Consider the following 12,567-nt stretch of genomic DNA (forward strand, 5'->3'; position numbering starts at 1 on the left):
TTGGAAAACCAAAGAACCAGGTGATCACTGCTTGTCGGGATGCAATTCGAAGCAACAACATCAACACGTTGTTCAGAATAATGCGAGTGGGGACAGCGTCTTCATAGGAGAGGAAAGGATAGGGAATGAAGTTCCTGGACAGTATTTTTTCTTAAAAATTTGGGCTGGTTTGCTTTGGACCACATCCTGGTGAGCCGAGGATACTGAGAATGAAACGTCGGTGAGTGGTACAAATGAAAGACAAAGCATTGCATTTGAGCAATGTCTTCACTTTCTGTTTTTAAAATCAGCAGGCCCACTGAAGAGTACTGGGCCTGTATGGAGGAGGGTGAAGACCTGGGAAACTTCAGGGCTTTAAAGTCCAGTTTTTCTTGATGTATGTAAAGTCAGTGTATAGATACATCTTTTTATTCTTGAAGTGGTAATTGAATTTGTCATTGGAAAGTAAGATTATCTACTTTTTCATTAAACTTTAAAGGTGTCTAACTTTGTGTTGACTGATTATAAAATTCACCACCATATCAGAATTAGTTGTATAAACCATTTGTATAATGTAGAGAAAGAAGCATGGATAATCAGTTTGTTTGCATTCTTTTTAATCCCTTAAAGCAAAAAATAGTTTAGGGTGATCTATTTTTTTTTTTTTTTTTATTAGTTGGGGTAATATTAGCTGCTAAAACAAATAGACCTCCGAATTCATGAGTCATTTAGTTTATGTAAGGATTTCTTCATAGTTACAGGGCCCAGGCTCCTTTAATCATATAGTTCCATCTTCTCCTAGGGCAGTCCTTCTCCACCTGGAACCTTGTATTTCTACTCAGCCTAAGGGAAAGGATTTTCACAGCCGTTGCATACAGTTGCATTTCAGGCATTAGGGCTTAATTCTTGCACTTACAACCTTATCTGAGAAGACTGTCATAGGGCTTTGTGGCTATTTACATCTAGCCAGAAGAAAAGGAAAAGAGAGCAAGGAGGAAACATCTTTTAAAAGCTGTGTCTGGAAATAGCACATATCCATTCAAGTTCTATTGGCTAACGTGGCCACAGAGCCCTGGTGGTACAGTGGTTAAGAGCTATGGCTGCTAACCAAAAGGTTGGCTGCTTGAGTCAACCAGCCAGCTTCTCCTTGTAAACCCTATGGGGCAGTTCTACTCTGTCCTTTAGGGTCACTGTGAATCAGAATTGACTCCGCTGCAATGGGTTTTTAACATGGTCACACCCTCACTGCAAGGGAAGCCAGAAATATAATCGGCTGTGTGCGTAACAGGAAGAGAGAGCTCGTGTTTTTGCCAGCAGCTAGCAGTCCCTTCCCCAGGACTTAAAACCACCTGAAGGTAGATTTCAGGACAGGTTTAATGACTAAGACGTTAAGTCACTTTCCACATCTTAATAGCATTTGTAAGCAGTTGGGGGGAGTCGGAAGGGCTGACTTTGCCCCTTCATTTGGCCAGTTAGGGTTACCGTCTTCTTTTTCTGATACATGAGCTTTATGGATTCTCAATTTTTTATGAGAATATGCACTATAATATCTTTGTTATACATTTTCAATCTGTAAGCCCAAAAGGCATCCATATTTACTGTATTATTTTTTGTGATGTCCAAAGTTGTAAAGTATCATGTCTGCTTCCAAGATGAAGAAACTGAGGTGTAGAGATTAACTACTCGGCAGGGTCACAGTTACTGGCAGGGCTTGACTCCTACTGTTAAGTCTTCTGTTTTAACCAGTCTACACTATACTTTTTGAAGTTAAAATCTCCAGTTGCTGCTAGTTTTAAAATGTATGACACCATTCATTTTTAGGGACCCTAAGAATCTCATCAAAGGTCATTCTTGTTGGTCTTTAGCCAAAACTTCTTTCTTAGCCCTAAAAATATTTATGGGAAGACTTGAAAATGTTAACCTGAAGCAAGATACCTTTAAATTGTTCTGATTTGTAAGTTAAAAATAGCTTGCTTCCACATTATTTTGACCGTCTTTGTATTAGTATCTGTTTCATAGATGATGCCTCTGAGGTCAGCAGCAAAGTATCTTGTGCAAGGTCCCCCCTGGGGAAGTGGTGGCACGGAGGTTGGAAACCAAGTAGTCATGGCCCTTTCTGCTACTCTAGGTTGTTCCCAAGTAAGTAGCCTGGATGAGAAGAAACCGTTCACAAAACCTTCAACTACCTTCCCTGCCGCCCCTCCTTCCTCAGTTACTAATTAGAGAAAATAGGTCACCATATTCAGCTAGCAATGAGAAAACCTTCATGCACTGAGAAATGAGTTTACCAGTTAACTTCTCTACTTTGTTGCCATATTTTTCTATGCTGATGGAATCTGAGTGCCTTCTAGAAGCTACAACTAAGCTCTGTCTCTGCTGAATTTTATTGTGTCTAAGTGAACACTCAGCCTTCATTTAAAAGATGATTGTGAGGATTCTGATATCCAGGAGAACAGGTTTTAGTCATTTTGAGACTGTGCCCTTAAAAGTCACTCCGCCTTGAAAAATTCAGGTAGTTGCTATTTTGGAAAAAACGTTTTTTTTTTATTTCCCACCATGTCTGCCTCCTCAGGAGACCTTTCTTTCCTTGGCCATGTCTATTCATTCCTAACCCTTACTATATTCTGACCTGTATTTGTCTATGTAAATCTTAATCCTGTATTAGGTGAGAACAGGGGCTGCATCAGTGTTATCCTCCAGCAGTGCCCAGCATTATCCTCCAGCAGTGCCCAGCCAAAGTCTTGAGCACAGAAAACATAGAGCAGTGTTTGCTGTTCTCCCTGGGGTTGTCCTTCCTCAGTAAGCTTGGTAGTAGCTCCAGAAATCAAAGAGCTAAGAATTTGACAACTATATATGTAATCCAAGAATGATTTTCAACACTGGTATTAATGTGTCAAATTTTATGAGAAGCAATTAAAATCTGCAAATTCTGATTTCTGTGATCACAGAATTAAATTATTTCATGTTGAAACTACAGTAACACACCCTTGGCAGCCTGCCGTTTTGCGTTGTGCCTCTTTCCCATCTGGCCTCTGCCCACACTAGGCTCTAGCTCCTGAGTCATCCTTCTAATTTGTGTGGTGCAGAACTCTGCTTTCCTAAAATGATACGACGTGGACAGTTACCAGGTAATTTGCAGAATTGTCTGCGGACTGCCTTTGCATCAGAGAAGGAATGTTTTTATAGGCCTGTTCAGTTCCATGATGGCTGGAGAGCCCGCCTCTGGCATAACTGCAGTACATCTTCTTTGTCAAGAACCGTTTTAGCAGGTTTGCGTTTCCTGAGTTTTAATAGTGGTAAGTATACGGTGGTGTGGAAGATACTGCGGCCAGAACATTTCTGGCTACAGCAACAGTGGTCTGGGAGAGGTTGCCCAAGCTTTGATTTTTTTTTTTTTTTCTTTAGTTTTCTAGGGACAAACGTATCTTTGGCCGTTCAGTGGAGTTTGAGAGGCAGTCTTTGAGCAGTGAAAAAAACAGAGTCAAAACCTAAGAGCATTTTCCTTTTCCAGGTTTCATTTTCCACATCTCTAAAATTAGCAACTGATATTAGATTATTTATAGGGTTCTTTTTTCTTCCTATGTAAAAGAAATACGCTCACAAAATGACTCTGAAAATCTTAATTTCCATCATGATTAACCTATAAAGGGATGTACTGTGGGGATGTGACCTTAGGTCCTTGGGGAGCAGGTCAAGCAGGTCTCTGAAAAGCTGCGTTTCCATGTCTGATGATGGAGTGTGAAGCACACAGCACAGGGAGTCAGGAAGAGAAGAGAGATTTAAAGTTTGGAGAATAAGAACAAGCTGGAACCCAGAGCTGGAGCCCAGGAAGACATACTGAAATCTGTGTCAGCTCTTGTTGCCCCTGACCTTGATGGTGTGGGTGTCTTATAGAACCTGAGCCCCTTCATCACAAAACTAAACCCCAACACCTGACTTGAGTTGGAGATGCTGAAGGAGGATCCAGGGTGAGATCAAGCTGCAGACCCAGCTCCTGCCTCAAGTCAAGGGGGTGAGCTACAAAATGGCTGCTGCTTCATTTGGACCTCCACATCTTGCACAAGAATTTGTGATTCAAATTTGTGATCCATTAGGGTATGGTAAGACACTATCAGAACTAGTTATGGGTATTTCTTTTTATCTCATCCTTTAAAATTTATTATTTGTTTTATAACATGGACTCTTAGTACACGTGTAAAATTTCTAAGTAAAATACCCATATGTCATGGGGGCGGTACATGCTAAAACGCTTTTTACTGATGGAGTGCATGATCAAAAAAATTTGGAAACTGTCAATCTAAAAGGCTGAAAATGAAACTCATTCTGTTCGTTTAAATGCAAACTTTAGGAAAGAATCAGTACTCAAAGTTTTAGGAGATAAAAGAGAAGGGTGGTAAGGAGTTTAACTGCCCAGTGATTTTCCTATTAATCAGCAAAACCCAACTAAAAGCTCCTGCAATGCCTAGAAATAAATGTGCAAGAGAAAGGAAATGGAAGAGAGTCTTGGAATGGAATGAGATCTGTTCTGCACTGAGCAGCATCTTTCAACTAAAGATGCAGTGACACCTATACCCACACTCACTCACAAGTAGTTACTATATAACCCCCTGGAACAGCTCAGGAAAAAAAGATCTAACAAAGTTAGGATAGTCTCTTGGCATTTCAATGTGGGTTTTTAGCATTTCGTCTCTTAAAACACATCATAAAAAGAAGCAGCAGCAGCTAGTTTTATAGTTGACCCTACAACATTCAGGAAAGTGAAAGCCACACGTGAGCCTGGGATCATTTAGATATACAGCAGCCACAACCCCATGATGGCAAGGCAGCAGGCACCCAGAAACGACTAAACCTGGCATAAGCAGCCTCTTCCAAGAAGTCTCTTGGCCATGTGGGTTTTTTAGGTCAGACCTTTTCCAAGGGGATGATATTCCATCCATATCATCCAAGTCCCCCCTGTGCTGTGGGAGGCCCCATAGAACAAAGCCAGAGGCCGTGGGAGGAGGAAGTGTAATGACTGAAATCATGTCAGAACTCTAAGGCCCAGCAAGAACAGGATGTAAGGTTCTGTAGCTTTATAAACCAGTGTAACTGGGAACAGCAGAATTGTCATTTATACTCAATTGTGAGTATTAAAAAAAAAAAACACTGAAGTTACTGAAGAAGTCAGTATAGAAAATGAAGAAATGAACGTTAACAAAAACAAAAAAACTTTTTTTTTTTTTTAATCAAGAGATAAGTACCTAGCTCCAAGCTCAAGTTCTAGGCTGAGGACAATCCTTATGAGTCCTACTAAATGACAACCAAAACAGTTTTAAGAACACTGCTGCCTAGTGCTTCCAAGACTTCCCAGTACTGGTGAAGGGTTACTTCTTTGTTCAGCTTTGTCCAGCTCTGTCATTCATAATAGACGAATGAAAAATCCCAGAAACCTGTTCTGTGTGGGAAGGTTTTCTTTTGTTCTAAGCTTCGGTGGTTAATATACTTGACAAACTTCAGAGTCTCTCTATCTCTGTAGACCAGTGCCAAAGAATTGTTTTCCGGATTCACTGTTAGCAGCTGAAATAGGCAAATACAATGACACATCAGAACACAGAGCTGATTGGCACTGTTTTCTTCAACAATTCACTACCGCACAGATGGTCTCCCCGTCAAGTACTTAGACTGCGAGTGGGGAATCCTGTGAAAGGTCCTTTACTAGGGGAGAGGTTTGCTCTGGCTGTTAAGACATGTTTCCAACAAGCCCCAATCCAGCACACACCCAGGAAGATTTACCTAATGCATTTATTTCTTGCTCAATTAAAAGACTCCTGGGAGAAATGCATGCTGTGGCTCCTAATTTATTTGGGAATCCTCAGTAGGACCTGAGAAGGCAGAACGAATGCTTACTGATTTACTCTCCTTTTGTGTCTCTATTCCGTGCTGAGTATTTTCCGCTAGAAATTAAGCCAGTGCCAGGCAGACCAACATGGAATTATCTGCCAAAGATCCTGGCAGGAGGATCTGTGAAGAATGAAAGTGTCCTCAAGAACTAAGGGTAGTTGGCTACCAGAAGCTACTTACCTCTTCATCTTCACCTTTGGCAATGTAGGAAGTGAAGCCACCATACCCTGGTTCCCAGCCTTACAAGGGGAAAACAAATGGCAATCAGAACGCTCTCATGGCAAGACTTATATCACCCGCCTGAATCACTGTTCCCATGCTGCTGAAAATGGGGAGGTCTGGGGGTTTGGTAGTGACCAACTCTATGACTTGTGAACCTGAATTTACTATCTGGCTTACCATGGATTTCCTTTCCCTTAGAGGTCTAATTTTCTGAGACAACTAAACTGGAGTTTGGGCTTATTTCAATCAACATTAAATAAAAACTGAAAAGAAAGGAGAATTACATGTAAAATATATTCAAAAGAACAACTATGTAGAAGCTATAGATATGGGGCGTACTTAAAGGAGAGTTATGGTATAGTCCGTCTCCATACACTCTAGTCACAGACATAAATCACACTCTGAGTTGGGAGACTAAAATTCATGACTCCAAGATCCCTTCCATCTTTGAGAGCCTGAGTTCTGAGATCTCTGCCAAGCAAATTACTTGGTTCAGATGGAGACACTCGGGAGAAACTGTCCCTCCAAAGGAAATACTTCATTGCCTTTCTTTCTCCCTCTCACCTTCACAGCCACAGTAGAGAAGTAAGTCCAGGGCAAATTCAGGCTTGCTGTTGTCATGGATTAGAGTGTAGTGACCGGTCTTCCAACGCCTCAGTTCCCCGTGGCATGTGGGAATGCTCGATTCTAAGAAAACATAACAGAAGATGGGACCAGAAAAATTAGCTGACAGTAAAAAATTAACCTTGCTACAACTGCTAGATTGCAGTGGGATGATAACCAGGATGGCACAGCACTCAAGGAAGACCCTTCCCCCACCCTTCAGGTGACCTGCTGATACATTAATTCAGTTTTGTAAATGACTCAGAAATTACTAGGGCTGGCTATTTGGGGGGAAAAAGTTGAATTTCTATTTCACTCTTTACACTGAAATAAATTTCAGATTGAGTAGAGATTTTGTTACAAAAAAAAGTTAAAACCTGAGTTTTATGTAATCTTGGAGTGGGGAAGAGATTTCTAAGCATTGTCACCACAAAAAGCAGAAACTATGAAAGGCAAAGATAGATCTTATTACTAAAACATTTTATAAAATTTAAAACATACTGAACAAAATTAAGAAGCAAACTATTACACCATGTAAGACAGTTATATTCCTATATGTAACAGCAAGAAAAGGACGAACATCCCAAAGGAACAAATAGGCTGAGGTCTTGATAGGCTATTCATGAAAGAAAATTAAATAGCCAATAAATACTGGGAAGAAGTACAATCATGCATCATTAATCAAAGGCAGGCATATGCCATTTTCACCTACAGAATACGCAAAATTGAAAAAGGAAACAATAGTTTTCTAAGGAAGTCGGAAAACATCATGTACAGTACTGGTGGGGGTACAAACTGATACAGGTTTTTAAGAGGGAACTTTAGTGAGTGCCTTAACACTTTGTGCAGTCTTTGACGTGGCTACTCTGAAAAAATAATGGATACACTGCTGTATATTATGATAGTGAAGAACTGAACACAATCTAAATGCCCAACGTGGGACTGGTGAAGGCAATTTGATGAAATACTTTGCAATAATTAAAAATTACACCAGAAGGGTGGTTTTCAAAACTTTTAGCTGTGAAATACATTCTCCTAATGAAAGCCTGTAGAAATGCAATTTAGAAAGCATATATAGGTAATGCAGCTTTGGATGGGGGAGACAAGGGTTTTCTATCCAAGGGGGTTGTGCAAACCTATTGTTTATTTTTATTTGTATACATGTATACATTTTTTTTTTTTTTTTAGAAAAATATATTCCAAGATATCAACAGTGGCTATCTGTAGGTAATTATTATTTTCCTTTTTCTACTTACTTGCTTTCCAAGCATTCTAAAATGGATGTGTTTTTATAATATTTTTTAAAAAATACCTTAAAAAGATCAGTCCTGACACAGTTCTGGTTCTCTCACAAGATGTGCCCCGGCTATGCAACATTTAACACTGCCTTAACACTGCCTTTATGTATCTCAGAAACCCTGGTGGCACAGTGGTTAAGAGCAATGGCTGCTAACCAAAAGGTCAGCAATTCGAATCCACCAGATGCTCCTTGGAAACCCTATGGGGCAGTTCTACTCTGTCCTATAGGGTCACTATGAGTCGGAATCCACGAAAATGGGTTTGGTTTATATATATCTCAATGACTTTATAGCTTTGCTTCAAGATGGCAAATTCTGTAAACGGTAGCTTTTCTCATTCACCTTTATATCCCCACTCCACTTAACTGACCAAACCAAAAAACCAAATCCGTTGCTGTCAAGTTGATTTTGACTCATAGCAACCCTATAGGACAGAGTAGAACTGTCCCATAGGGTTTCCAAGGAGTGGCTGGTGGATTTGAACTGCTGACCTTTTGGCTAGCAGCCTGAGCTCTTAACCACTGTACCACCACCAGGGTTCCTTCTGCTTAACTAAAGGTCTTACATATGTAGTTGGTGCTCAGTAATAAACATTCTTTTGGTTGCCTACATAGATTTTCTTCCAAGTTGCAGGTTCCCATAAAAACAAAACAACAAAAGAATAACCCCAAAACCAAACCTGTTGCCACTGAGTCAGTTCCGACTCATAGCAACCCTATAGGACACAGAACTGCCAAATAGGGTTTCCAAGGAGTGGCTGGTAGATTCGAACTGCTGACTTTTTGGCTGGCAGCCAAGCTCTTCAACCACTACACCACCAGGGCTCCGTAGGTACAGATACTAGTGTCAAATATCAAGAAAAGCTAATCCTTCAAAGAAAGACTGTCCTGTGTATTGAACAGCACAGAAAAAGCCACCTGGAGGTTGTTTATCTAAATATCTGTGGTGACTGACATGACTAGAGGCCACAGAAAATGAGCTGTACTGCTGGCAGTTAGCACCTCCACTGTTGAATTTGTTTCCATAGGTATCCACCCCTTGTCTTTGCTCTCCTAACTGCACAGGGTTCTTCTCAAGAAACTAAAGAGTGGGAGCAGAGGACGGTAACACTGCCGAGGGGAGCCGGCTAGCAGAGTTTCCAATCTGACTTAGTAAGTGCTGAAACATCTAAGCTGAACTGGCTGTTGCTCGGTTAATGATACCAAACATTTGTTACTTCTCAAATTTCCTCTAGCCTCTTTTCCATCTTGTTTGTAGATGATTAAACTTCCTCTACTGTTAATAATTTCCTTCTACCAATTTGTCCAAATTCAAGCAAGGGTTTCTTAGGCTGCAATTGGTCCTTAGCAGAAATGAGCCACTAATGTGCCTCTCCTTTATGTTCTTAGATTTTTGATTAATTTTTGGCAAGGAAAGTCACATTCCTTCCCAGAATTTATACAATTCTTAGCCTAATAAAGGTACCAGCTGTTCCTCCTGCCTAGACTGCTCTTCCCACAGATCCTTCTTGTCCACTCAGACCTGAGCTTAAATGACATCGTCTCAGAGAGGCTTTTCCAGATCCCCCATTCACCCAAGAGGCCACTCAGTCATCCCTCCGCATTGTTCTTGTTAGGTGCTGTTGAGTTGATTCTGACTCACAGTGACCCTATAGGACAGAGCAAAACTGCCCCATAGGGTTTCCAAGGAGCGGCTGGTGGATTTGAGCTGCTGACCTTTTGGTTAGTAGCCAAGCTCCTGAACACTACGCCACCAGGGCTCCATCCCTTAGCATATGACCCTATTAACATTTTCTGCATAGCACTTATCACCATTTGACATTTTTCTGTTGTTTATGTATGTGTTTAATCTCAGGCCTCTCCTAGAATGTAGCCAGAAAGAAATGAGATCTTCTCTGTTTTGTTCTCTGGCTCCTGTAAAAGGGCTTCGCATATAGTTGATGCTCAAGAAATATTTCTTGAGTGAATGAATGATTAAATGTTGACTGCTTAATGACAGTAAGGACAAATCATAACAACTTACCTTTCTTTGCTTCGTTTCCTTCCGGCTCTGAGTCTGTCTCGCCATCGCTCTGTTGGCTGGTGGTGCTGCTAGTGGCCTGATTATTCTCTAGCTCTGAGGAGCTATGGCTGGTCCCTTCTTCAGTGCTCTCAGCAGCAGATGCTGCTTCTCCCTCTTTTCCGTCCTCAATCTCATCTTCTTCTGAAGGGGCCAAGAAGTGAAGCTTCAGTCCTGTGAAGTTGGACAGCAGCAAGAAGAGCGCTTCGGAGTGGAGTAAGTCCATGCAGTCTTTCAGCACACCAGGAAGCTTACTCTCCTCAGCTTTCTCATAACACCTAAAGAGCAGCAATGTCGAGCTGTTCGTCAAAGCCACAGACGTCAAACTACTCAAGAAGCAAAAGCTGAGCATTAGCTTGGTACCTCTCTCCCCTCAATTTTGGCATAGCTTAATAAGGTGCAAGTTGTTACAAGAGTGAGATTTTGTTAGGGCCTGCAACTGGTTGTCCTTGGCAATAAAACAGCATTATGGCAAATGTCTTGAATGATGGGCTCTACCTTTTGTTAGGAGGACCTCGGCTGCTCCATTCCACGTCTCCTTTCTCCAAAGCTGCACAGACGTTTGCAAATTTCTCAGGCTGGCAAGTGAGCAAAGGAAGAAGCGGTTGGCCACTTTTCCTATGATCCCACACTGGTTTTGCAGAGGTAGCACCCCTGCAGGACATCCATCTGGCTGGTTCCTAAAAGGTCCCGTTGACTCTCACCCCTTACACACAGGATCCCCTCCTCCTGATATGATGAAGCCCAGGCAACACTGGACAAATCGTCAGCATGCTTGAGCCAAAAGACCCAAGTTCTAATTTGAGCCATTCCCTTAAGTAGTTGTATTTCTTATGCAACTTCCTAGATCTCTCAAGTCCCTCCATTTATAAAATGAAGATCATAAGATATACTCTACCTCACAAGATGTGAGGAAAAAAATTAAACCGCATTATAGAGCGGCTATGAGTCTGAACTGACTTGACGACACCTAACAACAACATGGTCGGTGCTATTACACTGAAAATCTCTGGATAATAATATTCTTACATAGGCCTCAGCTCATTCCTTCATTTAATCAGCATTCTCCCTTTAAAAAGTCAAGTAGGGCACAAGAAGCTGGTTCATCTACTGAAATATTCTCCACATGAGGCTTTACATTTATTTAAGGCAGAGTTTTTCCAGGGAGTATGCTGCAAACATTAGTCCTGTCAGCTGTAAATACGAGAAAGAGGATCTGCAGCATGGTTTACGGCAGCTGAATTAAATAGGGTTAAACAAGTTTGTTTACTGTAATACTTCTCAAATTCTTTAATATGCTGGCAGCAGCAAATTATTGAGACAGTATGGAGGAATTACTCTCGGGACCAGGATTCCAGGGGATCCAGGGTCAACTGTGAAGCACCATACCAGCACCCATTATCTCATTTGGTCCTTACAACTCTTCAAGACATGCTCGGCAGGTATTATCCTTGTTTAACTTATGAAGAAGTAGAAGCTAAGACAGATTTATTGATTTTCTCGGGTTAGTACAACCAGAGCTAGGACATCAATACATGTCTTCTGCTCTCTGACCTAATTCTCTTTCCACTATAACATGCTGCCTCATCATTGTCAAACGTTCAGTTATAGACATTGATCAAACAGTAATCTATTATTAAAAGTAATAAGCGCTACAGTCATCAAATAAACAGAGTGGTAACTATTCAGAAAGGAGCCCTGGTGGTGCACAGGTTAAGTGCTCAACCACTGACAGAAAGACTGGCAGTTTAAACCCACCAGCGGCTCTGTGGGAGAAAAGACCTGGCAATCTGCTCCTGTAAAGATTACAGCTTAGGAAACCTGTGGAGCAATTCTACTCTGTCGTACAGGGCTGCTATGAGTCGGAATCAACTTGATGTCACACACCACCACCACCACCACCACCCACTAACCAGAGCTCCCTCTTAGTGTGGAAGCCTGTGTGTGATTAAAACCCAGTGCCGTCGAGTGTGATTATGTGTGTGTTAATCATTAAGATTCTAGAGAACTGGGGAATACCCAAGGGACTCTTAACCCACTAAGCATACAACTGATACCAAGGTTAGCTACTATCGTTATTTCTCTAATTTACCTGAAGAAGAGAACTACATAAACATTCCAATCAGGAACAAAACAAAAAATAGAAGCCAAATCTCTCTTAGCAATGTCTATTCAGCCACCTAGGAACAAGACTGCGTGTCCAACAAGAGACACAGACAGAAGGTGGTGTTCCGGCCTACCTTAAGAAACTCCTTTAGGAGAATTTCCGATCTTTCTTCAAACTCTTCTTGAATCTGAATTTGGTAATCCATGTCCAGATAAGTAGGGTTTATCCATTCATACAAAATTTCATGCTTACAAAGAAGCGGCAGATGCAAAAGGTGAGTTAGTAATCCCTACAGCCTTTGTTCTTACATCATTTCATACTAGGGCAAGCTCAAAGTCTGGTTCCATTATCAGGAATAGCTACTTTTAAAGTCAGATAAACAAATGATATGCTACAGCTCTTAAAAAAGAATCCCCTGCA

The 12,567-nt window shown here is 41.2% G+C and overlaps 2 protein-coding genes across 6 annotated transcripts in view; one reads left to right on the plus strand and one right to left on the minus strand.

Moving 5' to 3' along the window:
• BBS2 (Bardet-Biedl syndrome 2) overlaps nucleotides 1-7,875 on the plus strand; it is a 32,797-nt gene extending 24,922 nt beyond the window's left edge. For all 4 annotated transcript variants that reach the window (XM_064274006.1, XM_064274007.1, XM_064274008.1 and 1 more), the window contains one exon: nucleotides 1-7,875. In XM_064274006.1, coding sequence (XP_064130076.1) covers nucleotides 1-107 — 107 coding nt within the window. In that variant the 3' untranslated portion in view covers nucleotides 108-7,875.
• Nucleotides 5,374-12,567, minus strand: part of OGFOD1 (2-oxoglutarate and iron dependent oxygenase domain containing 1) — a 23,054-nt gene continuing 15,860 nt past the window's right edge. The window contains exons 8-13 of one of the 2 annotated variants that reach the window (XM_003416306.4): nucleotides 12,281-12,394; nucleotides 10,539-10,618; nucleotides 10,005-10,318; nucleotides 6,646-6,768; nucleotides 6,040-6,098; nucleotides 5,374-5,535 (exon numbers count right to left, since the gene is read on the minus strand). In XM_003416306.4, the coding sequence (XP_003416354.1) occupies nucleotides 5,374-5,535; nucleotides 6,040-6,098; nucleotides 6,646-6,768; nucleotides 10,005-10,318; nucleotides 10,539-10,618; nucleotides 12,281-12,394 (852 nt within the window). Of the gene's footprint in view, nucleotides 5,536-6,039; nucleotides 6,099-6,645; nucleotides 6,769-10,004; nucleotides 10,367-10,538; nucleotides 10,619-12,280; nucleotides 12,395-12,567 lie in introns of both variants that reach the window. The other variant, XM_010596078.3, reaches the window with a different exon arrangement.

This window comes from Loxodonta africana, chromosome 21, assembly GCF_030014295.1.
Source record: "Loxodonta africana isolate mLoxAfr1 chromosome 21, mLoxAfr1.hap2, whole genome shotgun sequence".
Lineage (NCBI taxonomy): Eukaryota > Metazoa > Chordata > Mammalia > Proboscidea > Elephantidae > Loxodonta > Loxodonta africana.